At 42.8% G+C, this 22,907-nt stretch overlaps 2 protein-coding genes across 5 annotated transcripts in view; one reads left to right on the top strand and one right to left on the bottom strand.

Moving 5' to 3' along the window:
- LOC5514171 overlaps positions 1 to 1,599 on the bottom strand; it is a 36,252-nt gene extending 34,653 nt beyond the window's left edge. Inside the window, exon 1 of the mRNA XM_001634286.3 lies at positions 1,235 to 1,599. Coding sequence (XP_001634336.3) covers positions 1,235 to 1,447 — 213 coding nt within the window. The 5' untranslated portion in view covers positions 1,448 to 1,599. The remainder of the gene's footprint in view (positions 1 to 1,234) is intronic.
- Positions 1,600 to 1,631: 32 nt separating this feature from the next.
- Positions 1,632 to 22,182, top strand: LOC116619209. 4 transcript variants are annotated; one of them, XM_048727466.1, is made up of 12 exons: positions 4,348 to 4,637; positions 6,351 to 6,568; positions 7,832 to 8,010; positions 9,894 to 10,142; positions 10,837 to 11,085; positions 11,465 to 11,684; positions 12,023 to 12,341; positions 12,730 to 12,923; positions 13,541 to 13,974; positions 14,342 to 19,360; positions 19,797 to 20,396; positions 21,138 to 22,182. In XM_048727466.1, the coding sequence occupies exons 1-12, from the start codon at positions 4,510 to 4,512 to the stop codon at positions 21,513 to 21,515; spliced, it is 8,187 nt and encodes a 2,728-aa protein (XP_048583423.1). In that variant the 5' UTR covers positions 4,348 to 4,509; the 3' UTR covers positions 21,516 to 22,182. The 4 variants fall into 4 exon arrangements, with proteins under 4 accessions (XP_032239632.2, XP_048583423.1, XP_048583425.1 ...); XM_032383741.2 differs by lacking the exons at positions 4,348 to 4,637; positions 6,351 to 6,568 and adding an exon at positions 1,632 to 2,467; XM_048727468.1 differs by lacking the exon at positions 6,351 to 6,568 and having other exon boundaries at positions 4,472 to 4,863.
- The last annotated feature ends 725 nt before the right edge of the window (positions 22,183 to 22,907 follow it).

Below are 22,907 nucleotides of genomic sequence, written 5' to 3'. Positions count from 1 at the left end.
TTTTGTTTATAAGAACCTTATATAAGAACCCCAAGCTTGAGATTTCACCAAATTTTAAAAACATGTTAAGAACATGCCGAGGCTCAGATAGCAGATATTTTTCCTTTTTTTAGCCCTGATGCGTTCTAAAATGCAGACTCAATTTTTCTCTTAGTAGCAACTTTATTATTGCTATTGAACATTAGTGTAATTCTCTTCCTAATAATTCATTGGGTATTATATTCTTACATACTCTAAAAGCCTAAAAATGTCCCAAAAAAAGAATGGCCCAGCCTCAACTGAAAATGAGACGTTCTTATAAAAAAAAGTGTATTGGTCTCCCCGCATCAGATCGTTAGAGATATCACTATTGATAGAATTTGCCTACTTTCCTCGTTCCAGCACCAATCCTAAATTTCAACTTGTTAAAAGCAAATAGGGCAACGAAAGTTCTAAAGAGTGTAAAACAGGTTCAACAAACTCAATAGATATCGGCATAAGAGCCTTTTCATTTGTACTTTTAGAAACTTTTGATGTTCTTTTTTTCTAGAAAATATTATGTTATGAATGATCTTCCCAATGTTTCGTCCTACTGGCTAGAATTCGTGGCACTTTTGGATAGAATTCGTCACGAATGTGGTAAATTTTAGCAATTTTTCCAAGTCGGAGTACGAATCCGTCTGAATAGCCTAAAAACCATTGTAAGTACTCATGAAGGCAAATATTGGGCGGTAGAAAGCGTTGCATCCTACCCCACGTAACTCAAACGAAATGGTACTGCGAAGTGCAAAGAACGGAGGCCATCCAATGTCTTTTGTTGTTTTACCAGACTCATTTTGCTTTATTTGCGATTTCTTAAGAGCAAAATCGCAAAATAAAAGTGCTACAAATATCCACAATTCTACAACAATGCGTTCAAATGGTTCCAGCAAGCTTTAACCTCTGCTTAAGCGCACTTTACTAAAAAGCTCCAGATCTCAACAGACTTAACAGATTCTATTTGTATTTCTCCTCCATTCCGTCATAAAAGCAGAGGCATGTTCATTTCTTTTTCCCGTATACCCATAACTAAATCCAGGCATGACGAGGGTCTTATCGCGACAGTGATGAAATCAACACACCACCTTATCAAAGGTGTTGCATTTAGATTTACTTGTGAATTATTTTCAGGCATCATAACCAAGAAAGCGCACTCTGTAATATTCTAGCATTGAGCAAAATGGATCTATAAAGCCAAGAATACCGTAAAACTTACCGTGGTGTGTAACTCATACCCTTGGCTTGCAAGTGACTGTGATCCCCGCGCTGTGTAGACAGCAACTTGGTATGTATATGTGCATGGAGTGTCAAACTCAAACGCGAGTCGAACTGGGGCTTTGGGCTCTTCTTGTATAACAGCTCCTTGCGTATATCGAGTCGTTGTCTGTAGAAAGAACACTAAGGCCAAGATAGTGCAGAACCAAGGCATGGTGTCTGCAAGCCTTAGAGCGCTTCGAGTTCTGTGCGCTTCGAGTGTGTTTGAAATCTGATGGAGTGTGGCAATTTCGCTTTGACGTAGCTGACGTCACGCAATCTTTCTAATAAATTCTAATCAACCAAGTCATCAGCATTATGCAAACAAACTCGACTCTGCTCAAGGACTTTACTGACTTGCAAAGTCACGGAAATATCACAGTTTGCTTCTAGGGATGTGTGTTGGTTTTTAGAGAATGCCAAAGCGCTGGAGTACGTAAGAAGGATTAAGCTAACAGCAAGCGCAAGTTTTGACAGAATAATTGGCTCACTTGAACTTCCGGTATTTAGCTGCATTTATTGACCAGTTGACAGTGTGAGTCTACAGATTGTCGTAAACAGCTCGACACATTGCACAATTTCAGAGTTCTGTCACAACACATCCCACGAACTCCCAGATTTCGGCATTTTCGTGCGAGCTGTAATCTGAGCTAACAAACAAATTTCACTTCTCTTCTCTTGTGAAGACCAAAGCGAAACGATAATCCTAAAAGACGGGCTAGGCACAGAAGACAAGAAGCGTTACTACTCGCTTTATCTTTCAGCAGTGTTCTGTATTTTAAATACTGGACGCTGAAGGTAAAGTATTTGGCCGCGGGAGAAAGCTCAGTAGAAACAAGGACAATGCGCCTGGTTAAGCTTTTCGCAGTTGTGACAGTCATAGCACTCGCGACCCCTGGTTGTTTATCATGGCGACGAAGAAGAAGGCGCAGACGTCCTCCTCCGTGTCCACCTCGTAACTGTGCAGTGTCCGCTTGGTCTTCATGGGGACCTTGCACTCATCAATGCGGGAATGCAGGGACACAGACTCGGACAAGGACTAAGACCGTATCCGAGGCTTGCCCTGGTGGTAGATGCCCCTATCACTTCTCAGAGTCTCAGGCGTGTAATCGTAATGCTTGTCGGAATGGAGGGACCCCTCATGCCGGACGCTGTGGATGTAGAGCGGGGTTTACTGGGACGTGTTGTGAGCACGGTAAGTAGTAATAGACCTCAACACTTGATCTCCTACGAGCCCGAAAACGAGCTTATGTAAAACGCTTATTTAAAGTTCACGGAAACTGTATATGTGTACCCCAAACCTTTGAACTATTAACTTCTGTATCTCCTGAACTCTGTATCTCCTGAACTCCCGCTTAGCCCCGCTAAGTATTCCCAATTCAATCAGGCTTTGAGTGTAAATTAAGGATTGAAACAGACCTTATCTTCTTACAACAGACACGAAGTATTGAAGCCGGTGCCCTCTCTATCGAGTATAGACATTTTCGTGTTCCGTTGTTGTTTATTTAGCTGGCGTTTATATTCCATTAGCTGGTGAGGTTTTTTGGTGGCTCTATTTTATTGAAGTGCAGTTACGGTTCTTTCACTTTTCAAGAACAGGGGCATTTCCAACATGCGTTGAGGGGGAGGGGGAAGGGGTGCAGTTAAAGTTTTATGCTAAAATGTAATATTTGCGATCCTTCAATAAGAACCAACCACTTATAGCCGAGGGAGTTTTCCCGTGCCCTTCGAAAATCTCGCCAAACCACGACAGAAGAGAATTGAGATTCATAGGAATTTTTAAATAATAGTGTTCTCAACAAGGGCGGCAGGACAGAAAACGTAGTAGTACACATGATTCAACCAGAACAGAGCTGTATTTATATTTGATTTGTTCTTTTAAGAATAAATAATTAAAATAATAATTAAAATAAGAATTAAAACTATTGATTTGTAGACGACAAAGGGGCGGTTCATTTCCTACTTTGGTTCCGCTTTCATCTGAACATTGTCCAGGAAGACTGGTTTCTACCCGTAAAGGCTCCTTATTTGGGCCTTTTTTAAAGGTACTACCCCGATTTGCGTTCTAATGTTTAGTTTCTCAAAACATGAGAATGTTTAGTATGCAAGATAACCTTTGTTTTTTTTCAAATTAGAGCAAGTCAACTTCTTGAGCTTTTCTCATAAGCTCGCGTAAAGCCTTATTATTAATTAAAACTTTTCAAAATGTTACAAATCCATTCTAATTTGTAACATAGAAGTTCAAGAACTGCTATAACTGGTATAAGAGGTACAATGTAAATTCCTTCGGATGTTGGATTTACTATTCCACTTTTCAACAATCCATTCCATTCTGGTATGTAAGATAGATCCATACTATGATAGATGCGTGATGCAGTTTAGTTAAGCTTTGTTAAGCCATTGTTTTTGAAAGTTTTATAATTTCTAATATCTGAGCATTATAGAATACCAATTGGACTTAAACGAGTACATGCGACTTTTGTACGTTATGATTTTTCACCACTTTTAGGATGAACGGAGAAAATTATTCAATTTTGAGGGCTCGATCTCGATTGACCAACAGCTAGCAACCAGATACGACTTTATGAACAATGAAAAAATAGCAGCACTTTTTATTTGTCTTTTAGAATTCCAATATGATTTAGCGGAAGTCATTCCTTTCTGCCTACGTTATGACTGTAACGAGGTCTTTCGCGCTTGAACGGTTAGTGGATTCTTCAGAATACAAGGCCTCCTGCCTCGAATAGCTAATGCTAACTCCGGGTTCGGTTACTCAGGAATTTTATATTAATTGTTTCCTTAAGTCATTTTGTTGTTGTTGTTGTTGTTTGTTGTTAGTACTAGGAAAGGAAGTAATAAGAGTTTATGAAATAGCAACAAACTTCATGCTTAAACCAGAGCCATTTTTTGGTCAAGGGCAAACGCCGTTTTTATTTTTAATGCAGTTCCAAATACCGATGAACCATGAGCCAAAATTGAGGACGACAGAGAAGCAATTTTTCAATTACGCTTGATTCACCCCTATTTAGGAGGGATACCTTTGGGCCAATATATGGCAGTCAAAGGTTTTGATTCGCACTACAAGAAGCCCTTCCCAGATATACAGTTCTTTCTAACAGCATTCACTCAGTCGGCTTCGCGCCACAGTATCAGAGTTAGGACGTTAGTTCTTTGTCTGGACGTTTCTAAACTCTCTCTTCTGTATAGAAGGTCCCTGTCGCAGGAAAGGCATTCAGTATGAGAGTCGCAGCTCTTGCAGTCTTACTGCTAGTGATAGTTCCGGTTTCTCAGGCCTTTTTTTGGAGTCGTAGGCGAAGACGTCGCAGCCCTCCACCTTGTGTAGCTAAGAACTGCGTCGTATCTAGTTGGGGGGCTTACTCTGACTGCTCGCATCAATGTGGGAACTCGGGAACTCGGGAACTCGAACTCGCACCAGGCGAGTAACGGAGCCACAGAAATGTGGTGGAAAATGTCCCTTTCAACTCTCGGAGACTATTGCTTGTAACAGAAATTCCTGCGAGAATGGTGGTACCCCGATCAGCGGGCGTTGTAAATGCAGGGCAGGATATGAAGGGACGTGCTGCGAAAAGGGTAAAGCAAAGTTTAAGACGAGGGAGAAAAAACCCTTTCAGAATAAGTATGATCACAGCACGAGAAACAAAAGTATGGAAAGTTAGGTATATTCAAATAGGCTACAACTAATCACCTAGAAGTATTGACGTATTTTAAGTTTAGCGTCTCTTATTGCATTTCTAATTGGCTCAAAAAAGCTTTAACTAAAATTCAGAATAAAGCAGGAGTGCAAATTATAATCGCCCTAAAACCATAATTCGGCCGGACTTAAAGGGCAAACTTGTAGAGGGTTTTTAGACAAAGAGACCAGTTTACGATAAAATGCAACCGGTATTTAAGGATGCCGCAGTTTTAATTCAATTGTTTTCAATTTGTAACATAGAAGTTCAAGAACTGCTATAACTGGTATAAGAGGTACAATGTAAATTCCTTCGAATGTTGGATTTACTATTCCACTTTTCAGCACTCCATTCCATTCTGGTATGTAAGATAGATCCATACCATGATAGATGCGTGATGCAGTTTAGTTCAGCTTTGTTAAGCCATTGTTTTTGAAAGTTTTATAATTTCTAATATCTGAGCATTATAGAATACCAATTGGACTTAAACGAGTACATGCGACTTTTGTACGTTATGATTTTTCACCACTTTTAGGATGAACGGAGAAAATTATTCAATTTTGAGGGCTCGATCTCGATTGACCAACAGCTAGCAACCAGATATGACTTTATGAACAATGAAAAAATAGCAGCACTTTTTATTTGTCTTTTAGAATTCCAAAATGATTTAGCGGAAGTCATTCCTTTCTGCCTACGTTATGACTGTAACGAGGTCTTTCGCGCTTGAACGGTTAGTGGATTCTTCAGAATACAAGGCCTCCTGCCTCGAATAGCTAATGCTAACTCCGGGTTCGGTAACTCAGAAATTTTATATTAATTGTTTCCTTAAGTCATTTTGTTGTTGTTGTTGTTGTTTGTTGTTAGTACTAGGAAAGGAAGTAATAAGAGTTTATGAAATAGCAACAAACTTCATGCTTAAACCAGAGCCATTTTTTGGTCAAGGACAAACGCCGTTTTTATTTTTAATGCAGTTCCAAATACCGATGAACCATGAGCCAAAATTGAGGACGACAGAGAAGCCATTTTTCAATTACGCTTGATTCATCCCTGTTTAGGAGGGATACATTTGGGCCAATATATGGCAGATCAAAGATTTTGATTGGCACTTCAAACAGCCCTTCCCAGATATACAGTTCTTTCTAACAGCATTCACTCAGTCGGCTTCGCGCCACAGTATCAGAGTTAGGACGTTAGTTCTTTGTCTGGACGTTTCTAAACTCTCTCTTCTGTATAGAAGGTCCCTGTCGCAGGAAAGGCATTCAGTATGAGAGTCGCAGCTCTTGCAGTCTTACTGCTAGTGATAGTTCCGGTTTCTCAGGCCTTTCTTTGGGGTCGTAGGCGAAGACGTCGCAGCCCTCCGCCAGCTAAGAACTGCGTCGTATCTAGTTGGGGGGCTTACTCTGACTGCTCGCATCAATGTGGGAACTCGGGAACTCGAACTCGCACCAGGCGAGTAACGGAGCCACAGAAATATGGTGGCAAATGTCCCTTTCATCTCTCGGAGACTATTGCTTGTAACAGAAATGCCTGCAAGAATGGTGGTACCCCGATCAGCGGGCGTTGTAAATGCAGGGCAGGATATGAAGGGACGTGCTGCGAAAAGGGTAAGGCAAAGTTTAAGACGAGGGAGAAAAAACCCTTTCAGAATAAGTATGATCACAGCACGAGAAACAAAAGTACGGAAAGTTAGGTATATTCAAATAGGCTACAACTAATCACCTAGAAGTATTGACGTATTTTAAGTTTAGCGTCTCTTATTGCATTTCTAATTGGTTCAAAAAAGCTTTAACTAAAATTCAGAATAAAGCAGGAGTGCAAATTATAATCGCCCTAAAACCATAATTCGGCCGGACTTAAAGGGCAAACTTGTAGAGGGTTTTTAGACAAAGAGACCAGTTTACGATAAAATGCAACCGGTATTTTAGGATGCCGCAGTTTTAATTTAATTGTTTTCTGCCGTCCTTATTATTTATTTTAACTTTTATCGAATACAAAAACAAGCAATGCCTTCGCCACATAGCTCGGTAAAGTTTGTTATCGCTATTATTTAAATATATATTGATTTCAGGATAAACTATTTTTCCCAGTCCCTTGTACTAGACTCAAAGCAGTCGCCACTGTGTTTCACTTCTTGGCCAGAAGCTAAAAGAATGGGAATGGATTGTTGGGCTTAAATCAGCAATCATTGTTGGGGAGAGATGTGAAACGATCGACACAGCGGCGACTGGCACCTTTTTATCACGCTTTTCAACGTTAGCTTATGTTCTTTCGTGGGGGTACAATGAACTCCAACGCTTACTTTTTTAGCTTGGAAATTTAGCAAAACGCGTTCCTTGCAAACTCAAGCGTTTAGACTTTGGTATTTGTATGCCTTCTCCAAAATAAAATACTTTGCTAAATGAATACACCACTGATCGCAGTTATTTCTTAATCATATCTACTGAAATGTTGGGAGCTTAATCCGCCAGCTATGTTGAGCCACATTTATTTGGCCAAGCGTTCACTTCCTTGTCATATTTTTCCCTGTAGATAAAGTAAAAAAATATAATCGCGCCAGGTGCTTACCTCAAGCCTACGACACACTTGGCGATTTCGTACTCTCGTACTCTCTCAATTAGATGTCCAGCATAAGAATATAACTGCACAGGACCAAAACACTACCAGATTTTAACTTAGTATGTACGGAGACCCTATACGGATAAGCCTCCGAACTTCCTCAAATATTTCTAATAGCAATAAAGTATGAATGAAGATCCTAATCTATAACATATTTAGCGTGTAGCTGGGGGATGACCCTCGACTGCACACCCACAAATCCTGGCTCGCGCCTGTGCATGGATAAGCCGCCTAATTTTTTCCATTTTTAGATGTCAACGAGTGTTTGCGAAATCCCTGTCAGCACACCTGTACGAATACGTACGGAAGCTACACATGTAGTTGCAACGCCTGCTACACTAAAGTAGGGACACAATGTGACCTTAGACAGTGCCTCATAAGTGGGAGATGCTACAGCTATGGAAATGTTAACCCTTCTAACCCTTGCCAGGTAGGTACAATGTATTTTCACATAGACAATCCAACGGCGCCATGCAAAAAGATGGTATGACGAGCTGTACCAATGCCATAAATACAAAGTTTTAAGAAAGTTAGTTCTGATTGCCATGACCTTCGTAGGGAAGAGAATTCCGTCATATCCTGTAGCGCACCCTAAAAAAAACTTGCTTATTTTTTTATGTGACATCTGTGTCACGGAGCAGGCCCGTACCCAGGATTTTTCTTAGGGGTGTGTGGAATCCGAATAAGTGGACCTAATATTTCCTGGGGGGGGGGGGGGGGTGGGAATGGATTTCTCTGATAAAAATCTGACCATGCCTTTGCAGTATCTCCACGGGACATTTATTGTTGGATTTTGATACATACCAGAGTGATCTAGCTGATGCTTAATAGTTTTGTCTTCAAATAATAGCACAACTATTAACCCTATTCAGACCGCGGGAAGGGGCTTTTGAGGCCCAAAGCACTTGATCTGTAATAATTTTTGAACTAGTAGAGCTAGAGCATTGAAATTTGATGACTTTTCCTAAAATTTATCTGGAATCAGTTTGGTGTAAACAAAATTTTGATATGTGTACCCTGGTAACCAAAGCAACCAAGTTTTGAGATATAGATTTAATGAAAATTAGGCAAAACGCTTTAAGTCGTTAAGATCAACTATTAATACGACGTGCTCAACGTAAATCCATGTCATATAAACGTTTTATACCAAGTTATCAAAAAAAAAACAATAAAAATTTACATATCTGTTTTAGGGGGGGGGGGGGGGAGTGCGGTGTTTTTGTCAATTTTTGACCTTCTCGAAAAAGTGCTTGTAAAAATAGCAAATAAAACATTTATATCCACCTGAAATCATTAATATAACTTGAAACAAAAATAAAATATTGTCAAAAAGCTTTAGATTTTGCTACCCAGTTTTTATTGATTAAAATAAATAATTTTCATTAAATCCAGGATGGCGGATCCAAGATGGTGGATGCTGATGTCACATAGTAAGCTCAAAATCGCTGATTATTTTAAACTAACATCTAAATTTGCCAAAATTCTTTTTATATTCCTCTATTGTAAATAGAAAGTAGAAAAAACATTTTTTTAAAAAGATATTTAAATATTACTTTAATTAAGAGTTCTCTCGCACTTATGATATATTAAAGGTACCATGCCAATCAATGACGTCACAGATGTCATATATTGTTGTCATAGAAACTGTGTCAATAATAGTATATGTCCACTTTAAGATAATAAGATTATCGAAAAAGACGAAAAAAGAAATACATATCTAAAAAACAGAAATATTGCCAGTTTCTGCTAACTTAAGTGACGTCATCGTGACTTCACAAAGGCAATTTTCTTAAAGAATATCGGTCGCTTATTGAATACAAACTGATTATGATAACTTATAATATATATGATAACTTATAATGATAACAGATAATGATTCTGGTAATAATAGCTCCAATGGTTCAAAAGTTACGGATGGCGGGCCGAAAGAGCTCCCCCCGGTCAAAATAGGGTTAAGAACCGAAAGTGGACCTTTGGCCGTTGTTGTTGTTTTTGGGAGGGGGGGGGGGGCTCCCCTGCACCCCCTCCCCCCCTCCTGGGTACGGGCGGAGGGGGTAGTCGTGCATCCCTCTGCTGTCTGCACAGGAATCAAACCATCCCAGTGTATCATCCTGTTCTCTCAATCAGCAACACACGTTCTACGGATTATTGGGCTTACTTTATTGCTAAATATTTTCTGTTAAAAAAATTTTCACACATTTATTTGTAACTAACTCACTTACAAGAACATATTTTATTTAGAAGGACAGTTTGTATTCCCGAAATCCCTTTTTCAAGGAGTTTCACTGAGTATTGTCGTTCTCCATCTCACAGGACTGCCAAAGTAGACAAAAGATGGGTTGGACCAACAACAATGCTCTTCGATGCAACGATGGCAATGCGTGCACTAGAGCAGACCATTGTTCCAATGGGAGATGCGTGGGTACGCCGTTCACGTGCTTGCCATGTGAATCATGCGTGGCCGACACGTGCCGGGTCAAACCGGGATTTTGTACCATTGTCGAGGGCGGCGTCAAGAAGTGTTTCAGTAACAAGGTGGTGCGACCTGGTCATCCATGCCAGGTAAGTTTTCATCTCTATAGATATTGCTTGTTGGGGCTTGTAGGTCAAGACATTGGGCAGCCAGACAGACTAGATAGTAGGGCCTTTAAAATGCGACAACGGCTACTGCTAGGACTGAATGACCAAGATAACACTTAAACGCTTAGCGACACATTCCATAATAGTTTCGATGACGTTACCTAGACTTTATATTAAGAAACTAACAAAAATTAACCGTAAGCTTCTTTCTAGGATAGGAAACAGAGAAGAGTGAATTTATACTCCAACCGGCCACGTACTCACCTGGCCGTAAACTTGAAATTTTACTTTTTTTGGCGGAGGACGGTTGGAAATCTATCAGACAAAACGCATTCTCACCTCAAATTAATTCCATTATTTTCTACCGTCGCCGTACTCGTATCTTAAATTCCATAGTGTTGGGTGTTGGGACATCGGCGACTGCTTGAAAGACGCGAATGTAAAAAGTGCATGATTTGATGGAGAACCAGTGAATGTATTATGGAGAGCCCATTTTCACTTGCTGGATTTCAAATTTCAACTGTTTTCGCTGTCGCAGTCTTCTTTGCCTTCGCCAATGCTATAATAATCGCACGACCTTCAAGGAGAGATTTGAAAGTGCATAAACCGAACCAATCAGATTATGCGTAAGACCTCAGATTAGTTTATAAAATGCTTTCCATTTGCATGTGTTTAGGAATGCAACAGTGCCAATCCTCATCAGTGGACAAACAACAACGCACTTCCATGTAGCGACAACAACGTCCAAACAAAGAACGACCGATGTTCCAACGGCGCGTGTATGGGTACGCCCTACTCTTGCTTACCGTGTGAGAGTCATGATGGTCGTGGGTGCCCCCTGAAATCCGGTTACTGCATTATACAGCACGGGGGGACACGCGCATGCTTTGCCAATCAACAACTCAAGCCTGGGAATCCTTGCCAAGTAGGTCGTAGTATTCAAGAACACTTAAAATACGAGGATAGTAGTGCAAAAAGCATATAGTTAAAAGTAAAGATCCAGAGGCTGTTTTCAATCGCTGTTTCCTCTAAATGTATTGTAGTTAAATGGTGTAAGAATGACATGTTTCCGCCACCTAGCCTGCATAGAAAGCGCAAAGGGCTTGGGAAAACGAGGGATCCCGTGCGCCTGGAGAGAAGGACGGAGCGCCTCGTCTCCTCTCTGCTTTCCCAACCCTTTGGGCTTGCTACACAGGCTATTCGCCACCAAGAATTGCAGCATTCCTGAGGCTTTTGTTTTTTTGTTTGGCGTTATAACAAATACTAACTTGGTCCTAATTAAACGTTTGTTCCTGTTATTTCAGTGGTGTAACCCAACTGGCAGCACAAGTGCTTGGTCAAACAGAAATGGTGTCTCGTGTAACGATGGCAACGCATGTACACGCGCGGATACGTGCAGGAATGGGATATGCACTAGCACGCCATTCACGTGCAACTCGCACTGTCAGAAATGTAACGGGAACTCGTGCAGCCAGAAACCTGGCTTCGGATATGTCGCTGGGAAATGCACTTGCAAAATAGCAGGTAAGTGTAACATCAGTTTAGAAACCCTATATTGAGGCACAAGAACCATTATCAAAATAGCGTAGGACATTATAAAGAGAAGGGGTGTCATTAAAATTTTAACATCACATATTTTAGTGGAGTGGGGAGGTTCCCGAATCGTGCTTCGTGGAAATCCAGGAATTTGAGAGGCAAAGGGATATTAAAAATAAACGTTTCCATAAACTGCCAAATATATCAAACTCCCAGCATTTTCTGTAAGTGAAAGCATAGTGGGTTTGGGGAGAAGGCGAAGGGGGTTTGTGTTTGTCTGCGAAGAAGGCAGCCTTTATATTTTACCTCATCATCACCTGTTCCAGGCAAAGACTTTAATCACCAAGCTATCAACCCTGCTAACCAATGTCAGTGGTGTGACTTGTATGACGCGGCTACCAAGCCTTCGGGTGCCTGGACGAACCGGCCCACCGTGACTTGTGACGACAAAAATGCTTGCACTAAGCAGGACAAGTGCGCTAATGGGATATGCAGTGGTGTGGCTTATACATGTCAATCATCCTACCCGTCTTCAAGCTGCGTGCGCACGTCAGTCTGTAATGGTGACGGGACTTGTCGGGATATCTATCGCGCTGCTGCCACCATATGTAGAGCGGCCAAGGACGGCTGCGACCAGCCCGAAAAGTGAGTTAGGATTAGCGTTGCGATCAAACGAACTTTTATAACAGAAACAGAAAAGATAGAAATACAAAGACAGCCAAATATATATAGTGTTGTTCACGCGAGGCATTAGTGCAATTCTTTGACTTGAAAGTTGATCTCACGACACAACTTTTTTTTAAATGCAATACTGATTGTTTGATTGTTTGATTGTTGATTTTTTGCCTTTTTATCGATTGGGAAATGTCGAATATGTACTCAATGTAGCCAAAATTAATTAAAGGTTAATTGATATGATATATGAACATCATTAAAAAGAAATTGGCAAGTAACATAAACGATCTAACAATCATTCTCTTTGAGGATTATTCCGACTTTAATTACCGCTATAAACTGTATCCTTTTTTACCAGATGCAATGGCCGACTCGGGGCGTGTCCCGCAGCACACACAGACCCCATCACCATCAAGACCGGAAGTGTCCAGTTTAAGGATAGCAGCTTTACTTCCGGTGCCGCGTTCCAGCATAGTACTAGCGCGTTGTACGTCAGTATTTCCGGGTTTACCGTCAGCTGCGGAGTGATGCGGCTCAAGTGGTACCTTCTTGGTGAGTGGTTGAACTTGTTTTCAATTTTTCGGCGATTTCCTTATTACATAGAATTTTTATATACAAACTTTCGCGTATGAAACTTTCGTTTCATGAACCGGGTCGGTCATATTTGCGTGCTCAGAATACGGCTTTTGAAGGTAAATAACAACAACAACAACAACAACAAAAACAGACAAACAGAAGACAACTTATTCATCGCTTGCGGATCATCATTTTTATTATTTCTTTGTCCAGTGCCGTAACGCCTGTCGGGGCCAGGGAGGAACGGGGAGGAGAGTTTTTTTTATATATAATGACATGATTAATAGGGGCATGGTTGAGCCCCCCTCCAGTTACTTAATTTCTCTTGTACACTGACCCTCCCCCACCTCCCACCATCAAGCTTTTCGAAGTCCGTCAACGCTCTGATGTCAGAAAGAGCTTATTCTTATTGGGATATTTAGTTCTTTCATCACTCTCTGGCGTGACGGTCGAATTCAATTTAGTCTTTTTAGTCTTGGCACGAGTTTGCCAATAAGTAACTTGATTTTACAGTGCAAGTCACCTATTTGTGAAAGAAAATTTGCCGTGTTATAGTAGTAAAGGTAACATAGAATCATTTTTATTCACTACAGATGGAGCTGCCGCTTGCTCTACGACAGCAGCAAAAAGTGGTCTTTTCCCAAACGCCAACCCCAAGCAAACAATCTCAGGTCTATCCTTGCAAGATAACAAAAGCTATAAACTCGCAATCCAAGCCATCGACATGCGCAGCGTGACCAGGCCTTTAGTTTGTAGCAGCGCTATCACCATAGATACAACCAGACCGAGTGGCGGCTGGGTAAGAGACGGAACATCCGGGGATGCTAGTTACCAGTCGACTAAGGATATCTCGGCAGTCTGGGGCGGGTTTAACTCGCGTCACGGTATAGCGCGTTATGAGTGGCAGGTCTTGTATACACCATTTCGTAGTAGTTCTTCGTCTGTTCTCCAATCATACACGCCTGTGGGATTGTCCACTTCTGCATCCAAGACGTTCGGAAATATCGTTGATGGATCAACAATTAAGGTACTACTCTTACCTTTCCAATGCGGTAATGGGTGCTCTTTTGGCCGAATGATTCTTTTAAATATTGTGACCTTTTATAAATATTGAGATTAATTTTAAGTCCCGTGGAGGGAGGGACGGGTTTAAGGCTCTTCTTAAAAGCCCAAATGTATACTGTGGTCAACAGAAAGCAAGTATCTATTTAGCCGCGAAGGATATTCTCAAGTTGTACTCTCCCGCAACCCCTCCTTCCCCACCCCAATTGTGCATTGTGTTTATTTATCTAATGATATGACTAATGCAAGGCTAGGAACCATTAATGAGCAGTATAAAACTGGATCCTTATAGAAAAACAAAAAATGAGCCACCTTTTTGTTTTCAAATTCAGGTTGAAGTAAAAGCCTTCACAAAAGCCGGCCTTTTCACAGTGCGCATGAGCAATGGCGTCGTCGTCGACACCTCAAAGCCAATCGCTGGTGCCATATTCGACGGAGCAAGTAACGGCATCGATTTGAAGTTTGCCAAATGGACTAATTCTTACAAGGCAAACTGGGGTGCTTTCAGTGACGTCCATAGCGGTATACAAAAGTACGAATGGTCTGTGATGCGAGCAGGGTCTAGTCTCATCACCGGCTACTCCAACACTGCGCTTGCACGATCAGGCACTATAAGCGAACTGGTACTTACTTCCGGTCAGCGGTATTGTGCACTTGTACGAGGGTACAATGAAGCTGGGCTCTTTATAGAAGCGACGTCAAACTGTGTACTGATAGACCAGGATGCTCCGCGCGCTGGGACGGTCAATGATGGAACAGGAGCTGACGTCAGTCATCAGTCAAACGGAAGTACCATCTCGGCCAATTGGAATGGCTTTAATGATGGCGCAACAGGGAGCGGAATCGTAGGGTACGAGTACAAGATCACTGACAAGGATAAGAATCAGATCATTGGTTGGACTTCAGTTGGACTTAGAACATACCTAGCCCATTCTGGGCTTAGTCTCACAAGTGGCGCACAGTATTTTGTAACTGTGCGAGCCAGAGATGCGGTGGGACTAACCGTGGAGGCGACCTCCAACGGGGTCGTAGTCGATACTTCTCGCCCCGTGTTCACTGGTAGAGTTTTGGTCAGTGGCTCAACTAGTACTTGCAGTGGTAAGCCGTGCGTGTACGTTTCGAGTAACTCCACGCTTGCCGTTTCGTGGACGGGGTTTAGTGATGGGCACAGCGGCATCAATTACTTCCTCTGGGCCGTTATTCCTGACTCTAGACCTATCAAGAACTCAGACTTTAAGCGAATCCCAGGTGCTGGTCTACCGACTAAGGCTTCCTTCTCAGGTTTAGCGCTAGTTGACGGGTCTTCGTATCGTATCATCATTCGAGCTGTCAATTATGCATTCCTCCAAACAGACGCGTCATCAGATCTCATCATTCCGGACCCTTCACCTCCTCGTCTTGGGCAAGTATCGGACGGACCGACCGCGAACTCGGATATCGATTACCAAACATCTCTGGACTTTGTCAAAGCGACGTGGACTATCTTCCTTGAACCCCACACGAGGGTTAAGCAGTACTACTACGCCATCGGGAGCTGTATCGGTGGTAATTATCACGTGACAGGGAATACATTCCTCCGACTCTCACCCCCGACTGCAACAGCGTTGACTTTTAAGAACGCCAAGCTCGTTAATGGCCAAACATACTGCACCAAGATCAAGGCCACTAACATGGCAGATGTGTTCAGCCACGAGGTCAGCTCCGATGGCTTCACGGCAGATATTACTCCGCCATATGTCCGGAATGCACGTGTGATAGACGGCAAGACCCGAAAGGATATCGATTATCAAGATAGCTTGACGGAGATGTCGGCGTCATGGGAGGGCTTCGTGGATCCCGAGTCAGGAATTAAGAGTTATGAGTACGGCATCAGTCGGAGTAGGGGCGGAACACCGGAAATCTTAGCATGGCGTGATGCTGGCTTGTCTACCAATGCGCGAGCTACAGGACTTACTTTGACGGACGATGTATACTACTTTATAGTGTGTGCCATCAACAAAGCTGGCCTGAGAAACTGCATGAGTTCAGACGGTGTCCTGATTGATCACTCGCCCCCTAACCGCGGCATTGTCAACGATGGTAGACTGGAGCCTGATCTGCGCTATCAATCGTCACTGACGGATGTCGCAGCTAACTGGGAGGGGATCTGGGACTTGGAAAGCAGTATTGAGACATTCGAATGGGCCGTCAAAGAGAATGTCACCAATAAAGTTGCTATGGATTATTCTGACGTTGGGCTTGCTACCCATGTCATGACTGAGCGACCGCTATCGCTAGAGAACGGCAAGACATACCTTGTTCATTTGAGATACCGTAACCAGGCAGGCACTGTAAACGAGATAACGTCTAATGGAATCACCATAGACAGCACCCCACCCCTACCAACTCAAATACTTCCCGGAAACGCAGCAGTAGGCGACTGGAAGTACAACGCAGCGGACAGGGCGTACTACTCGCCAAGCACATCGCACGTCTTCGCCCATTGGGATCCCTTTATTGAAAATGAGAGCGAGGTCTGGTACTATAAATGGGGGATAGGTACAAGCAAGTGCGGCGCGCAGGTTCAGCCTCTTACTACCATCGGTTCCACAACAAGCGCAAACACAACACAATCTGATCAAAACTTCAAACAGGGTGTGAGGTACTACGTGACAGTCACGTCACGCAATCGTGCTAATCTCTTGTCACGGGGCTGCTCTGAGGCACTCGTATTGGATGGATCTCCCCCGCAAGCAGGTTTTGTCATGATTGGAAGCCCTGACCTTAACCGGAAGTACGTTGGTGTTGACTCGGCGGAAGTGCACTGGAGGAACTTTAGGGACGAGGAAAGTGGAATAGACTTTTGTGATGTATTTATAGACGGATTGTCTGACGGTAACAAGGTGGCTACCGTACCTGACGCGCCAACTGGTCATGTGCTGATACCACGTGCTCATCTCACCCCATCAAAGAGTTACCTTGCAATCGTCAAGTGTTATAACAAGGCCGGCCTGTCTACGAAGGTCTGGTCTGAGACGTTTATTGTGGACGATTCCAAACCGCTAGCGACTGGACCCGTGCTAGTAGGCGTGTCCCGTGACTCTTCCAAACAGTACCAGAAAGAAACGGACTCGGTCACAATATCATGGACTCCATTTTCAGATCCAGAGAGCCCATTGGCCGACTATCAAGTTGGTATGGGAACTACTGCTCAGGGTGATGACGTAATTTCTTTTACAAACATTGGTCTAGGGACCAAGTACACAAAACTTGGCCTGAAGCTCTTCCATCGAAATTTGTACTACGTTACAGTGGTGGCGCGAAACGCCGCTGGACTCAACACTACCGTCGAAGCCCTTCCTCTTGTTGTCGACACAACTCCACCACAGGGTGACCAAAGAAGTGTTTATGACGGAGATGGTGGAGATGACTGGGAGTACATTTCTTTAAACGGAACTTTGTCCGCACATTGGGAAGGAATCTCAGACCCGGAGAGTGGAATTATTCGAAGTCGATACTGCATCGGAACTGCACCCTTCGGCTGTCAACTCAAGCCCCCGACAAACGTCGGGAAGGCTTCAAGTTTCGCATGTCCTTTATGTCGTGTCAATCCTGGCGAAAATATATTTGTAACAGTTGAGGCAACTAACGGGGCAGGGGCATCCGCTTCTTGGACGTCTAATGGGGTACTAGTGGACGCGACCCCTCCCCTTATCGGCGAAGTTACTGATGGTGATATCGAAAGTGACATGAGGACAGCTTTGATGGAATATAAGCTAAAGACCTCTTGGGACGGAGTGGAAGACCTTGAGAGTGGAGTAGAATCTTGTCGATGGTCAATTCGCGATGCTAGAGATAAAGATATATTTACAATGGATCTGAAAGGACCATACAAACGTGGAAAGACAATTTTGTCAACTAATGAAACATACAGCTCCTTGAACTTTACAGAGGGAGGTATATACTTAAATGCCATCGTGTGTAATAATGGAGCCAAGTTGACGAGCGTGTCAAAGTCCAATGGGTTTCGTGTCGTCTCGGTGTGGCCCAGGCCAGCAACTGTACGAGATGGGTCGTCCTACATTGACAAGGACTACATCACAAGTGCTAAACTTATACACGCCAACTGGGATAATTTCTACTCTGACTTGCGCGACCCTGTCGTCGACTACGCCTGGGCTGTTGGAACCTCCGCTGGTAAAGACGACGTGTCGCACTTTAGAAGTCTCGGGCTGCAGACTCACGTGGAAGGGGTACCGGTCAGCGGTGATCCTGACGTCGATTTCTTGTCTCCTGGAAATAGGTATTACGTCACAGTAAAAGCGACATCTCTCAGTGGACTGAGCGGTGTTGGCAGTTCGGACGGGTTCACTGTGGACATTACTCCGCCTACCAAATCCATCGTCAGAGTATCTCACCGGGTGATCAATCAGTCCCGGAACGAAGTCCAGCTGAACGTAGCCTGGGACGGAATCGAAGACAAGGAGAGCGGGATCTTGGAGTCCAAATTTTGCGTCAGCAAATCTCCTGACAGCTGTCAATCATATGCCTTGTCAATTGGAAGTGCAACGTCAACAATCGTACCATCATTCCTTCCCGTCTTCCAAGTTTGGTATTACGTCATCGTCATAGTGCAAAATAACGCACTGCTAACGACAGTGATGACGTCAGAGAAATTTACAATCGATACCACACCACCATCAAAGGGTGATGTCATAGATGGGCTTACTAGGGACATCGACTTTACTAATGACACAGGCACAATGGCGTCACAATGGGGAGGCTTTATCGACACTGATTCGGGACTTGATAATTGTACGTGGAGCCTCGTGGAACAATCGGCGTCCATCGATAGGAACTCGTACGGAAACGATAGCGACGTGTTCGAGGAGTCTGTTAGTTCGGCTGATCGGGCGACTAGGAATGGATTAAGTCTAAAGCCAGGATCACGCTACATCAACCGCATCAAATGCGCCAATAAAGACGGTTTCACCGTAACCTCGGATTCAGACGGAGTTGTTGTCGACGTGTCTCCTCCAGTTGTCGGGGAAGTTATTGACGGCCATGACTTTAGCAAGGATATTGATTTCGTTGGCATGGTAACAACGGTAACGGCACGGTGGCGCGGATTCTCAGATCCGGAGAGTGGCATTGTGGGATACAAATGGGCATTAGGGAGGTCCCCTGGCCATGATGACGTCATAGCTTTCAAGGACGTTGGAAAAGTAATGGCGGCGACAGCAAAGAACGTGTCCTTGACTTCGGGAGGGCATTACTACGTCACTGTAAGGGCTACCAATGGCGCGGGCATGACGTCCGAAGGGTGGTCAAATGGGTTCATTGTGGATACCACGCCTCCGGAGATTATGATGGTAAGGGTAACTATGTTAGATAATTGGAACGTTTATTAGTAAGAAATAGGAAAACATGGACGGTAGAGCTAGGCCGGGGAGGGTAGGGGCGGAGCTAACAAAATCAAATTGCGATTTTAGATCCATATTTTGATGTACAGCGGACAAAGTTGCCCCTGCGAAAAATAAGACAACACTAATTCGACGTCTGAATGTTTAATGTCTAAGTATTTTCATGGACTATTTTGTCAGCAAGCTAAGTCGGGGGGAAAAGGAATTACAATTCATATTTTGAGCTTCTTGTTATATTTTAAGCCAGTTTCAAAGCCATAAAATACATTAACTTTTACAGTCTGGGCAGACCTTGCCGCCATACATCAAATGGAGATAAAATCAAACAAATTATCAGGTTAGACCAATGTTTACTATCTAACATTTTTGTCATCGTGATGGACAGACGAACATCGACAAGAGATGGTTGGGACCTGGTGGGCGTCTTACCGCCACTTGGTCATCACGTGACCTACAAAGTGGTGTGATCAAATCAGAATACTGCGTGGGAAAGAGTCTTGGCGGATGTCAATCTCAGCCAATGAGAGAGCTCACTGCTAACGCCACTAGTGTCACGTGCCAGGACTGTGTTTTGCAAGAGCTCGGAACTTACTACATTACAGTTCGCGTTTGGAACGCCGCTGGCCAGCATAACCTTGGCACCACAGGACCTATCAGCATTGATTTGACTCCACCTGCAGCAGGCCTAGTAACTCCAGACAATTACGTCACTTCGTGTACGACACATTGCACGTTGACCACTACTGTTGGTGCGTTCGTGGACTTGCAGAGCGGAATCGCATCTTGTCGGTTCGGAATCCGAGACAGCGCGGGGTTTGTTACGGCTTTCAAGGATTTCGTCCAAGGAACTGTCGCCCGCGCTACTAACGTAAGGCTCATTCCTGGACAGCGGTATTATACCGTTGTGTCATGCGTAGATAATGCAGGGCTTCGTACACAGGCTGTGTCGGATGGAGTACTCGTTGATGTCACACCACCGACAAAGGTGAGTCAAATCAGTGAATCAAGTTATTTTGCACACGCGCGCCAACGAGACAAAGCTACCCAAGCAAACGTAGCTTCAACGCTGAATAAAAATAGAGTTTTCGCTCTTCTTAATAAAATTTTTCATGCGTATAATAGATAGATAGTTTTTATTAGGAAAAAAATGCGTAGCAGCCCGTAGGCTGAATTAGGCATTTACAAAACAATAGATACTATATTACAACTATAATAAATTTAACTATATACCTATATACAGTAATAAATATAAAATATAAAAAATTAAAAACGTGATAAAGTTCATCCTATATAAAATTAATCATAATCCATAAAAACCATATATACTCTCCATTTAAGATTTGTTGGCCATCGAGAATGTAAAAGAAGAATTCATGGCTCTGTTTGTTTTGAGGCGGGGCAAGGCAAAGGGCCGTTTTTTTCCTAAGGAAACTATTTCGTCGAAGAGCTTGCTGCAAATTAGGCCGTGGTGCACTTCTAATGGTGTTATGCCCAACAAATCACAAGCACCATCGTAGCTCGTACGGGGCAAAATTATAGATAGCGCCCTTTTCTCGATACGTACGAGCTCATTTTTTAGGTACTGCGGACAGCGCGAGACAGTTTCTTTTAACAAAACAAACTTTCCCAAGACAGTTTCAGTTCATACCGTCGAGCCTCAAGTCGCCCGCAACCATCTTTATTACTTTTACCGATATTGGCCTTAAACGCTGATAAATGATTTCAGGGTCACGTGATTGTCAGCCCGGACCGGACACATGATGTGTACGGCGTCCACTCGAACTGCCACCTCTACAACAGCACCGTCCGACTTCATTGGTACGGCTTCTACGACAAACACTCTAGTATAAAGAACTTCCGCGTTGCTATGGGGACCAGCACAGGCTCCAATGACGTTCTGCCCTTTATTGATGTCGGTATAGCAGCTAGCTACGAGTTCGGACTGGGACCGAGTGTGTTTTCAGGTGATGTGGTGTATGCGGTTGTGGAGGCGTATAACGGCGCGGGATTGGTGACGAGGGCGATCTCTCCGCCCACAAGACTTGTTTCAGCGGATTCACAAGACTATTTGAGTGAGGGAGACTTTAAATGTCTTGGTTTCTGAATTGTTTCATATCCTTTTGAGTCCCTTGGATAAACCAACGATTTGCTTGAAATAACCATGACACAAGGGGGGTAGCCCTATACTTACGGAAGACCTTTTTATAAAATAATTCGATTTGACGAAATACTTTTAATCTATGATTGATCTTATGATGTTTTGAATTAATGTAAGATAGTTTGTAAACTGTGCTGTATAAATTGTAGATTTATGTCAACTGCTTATTTTTAGATATCGAATGAAAATCATGAAAGAGATCAATGTCATCGGTTTTACGGTTTACGCAATATGTAACAGTACACATCGTTGATTCACAACTATTATCACTACTCCTTCAACAATCACATATTCTTAAAGCCTCTGTCAGCCGCCATTTTGTCGACCATCAAAATACTATCCATTTTCATTGGCTTATTTGTGAAAGCATTTGCTATATTTTTGTTTGATCTTGGTATTTGAGGTATCAAAATGTCCTTTTTTAGCATCTCATTTCTCTTTCAATTTTGAATAAAAACAATACACAAATGTGTGGCTGATTATGGCTCTTTAACCCTTTTAAAAAGGGGTTTCAGAAACCCATTATTTGTATAATAATTGTGCAAACGTGTGAACACCATACTCAAGCTAAAACGCATAAGATACATAAATGTGTAATACACAGAGAAAATAATCAATGTTGTATTTGTGTTTAATTCGATATACTCCTACAGATAATATAATTTTTTCTCACTCCCCCGTACATTTGTTCAGCAGTGCATACTAGTGTGAAGTTATTGTGAAAGAGCATACAAATACTCTTTTGACATCAGTTGAAGGAAAGCCTTGTAGTAAACGCCCCTGCGACTCGCAGCCCCCACTATATTTTCATTGAAAAGCAAGCCTATCTAGACAAGAAGGTCTCGAAGATTGTTCAGGCCTTGTAATTCACGAAATCCGACAAATATTATATTCTTTTTTTCTCGTTTTCCCATGGTTGTGCGCAGAATATACCACCAGAGCTGCCATGCAGATTATACCACCAGAAAAACATCAATTATTAGTTTAAAAACATGCCGAATCCAAAGTTGCAAAAATAAAAAAAGTACTAGAACTAGCAAAGGCTAGTTTCAGCGTGAACGATTCTTGGAGGGTATGTTACAACTCTGTGAACAGAGTCTTCGAAGAAATTCTTTTTTAATTCAAATATTTATTTTGGCATTAGCTGGCGTGACGGGCGCAGTCGTTTCTGCATTTATTTTGGCTTGAATTTGTCACCCATAAAGTCACATGATCAAATAGCGCCCAGCCCCTTATTCAATCCTTGTTAGCTATTGCCACGCGCATACACTTAAGAAAACACCAGCAATTGTTTGCTTAAAGTAGAGTTTTCCCCGCACAATAGTCTGTTAATTCTAA

Source organism: Nematostella vectensis, chromosome 5, assembly GCF_932526225.1.
Source record: "Nematostella vectensis chromosome 5, jaNemVect1.1, whole genome shotgun sequence".
NCBI classification, from domain to species: Eukaryota; Metazoa; Cnidaria; class Anthozoa; order Actiniaria; family Edwardsiidae; genus Nematostella; species Nematostella vectensis.
Note: the sequence above shows the minus strand (reverse complement) of the source record. Positions and strands in the feature narration are given on the sequence as shown.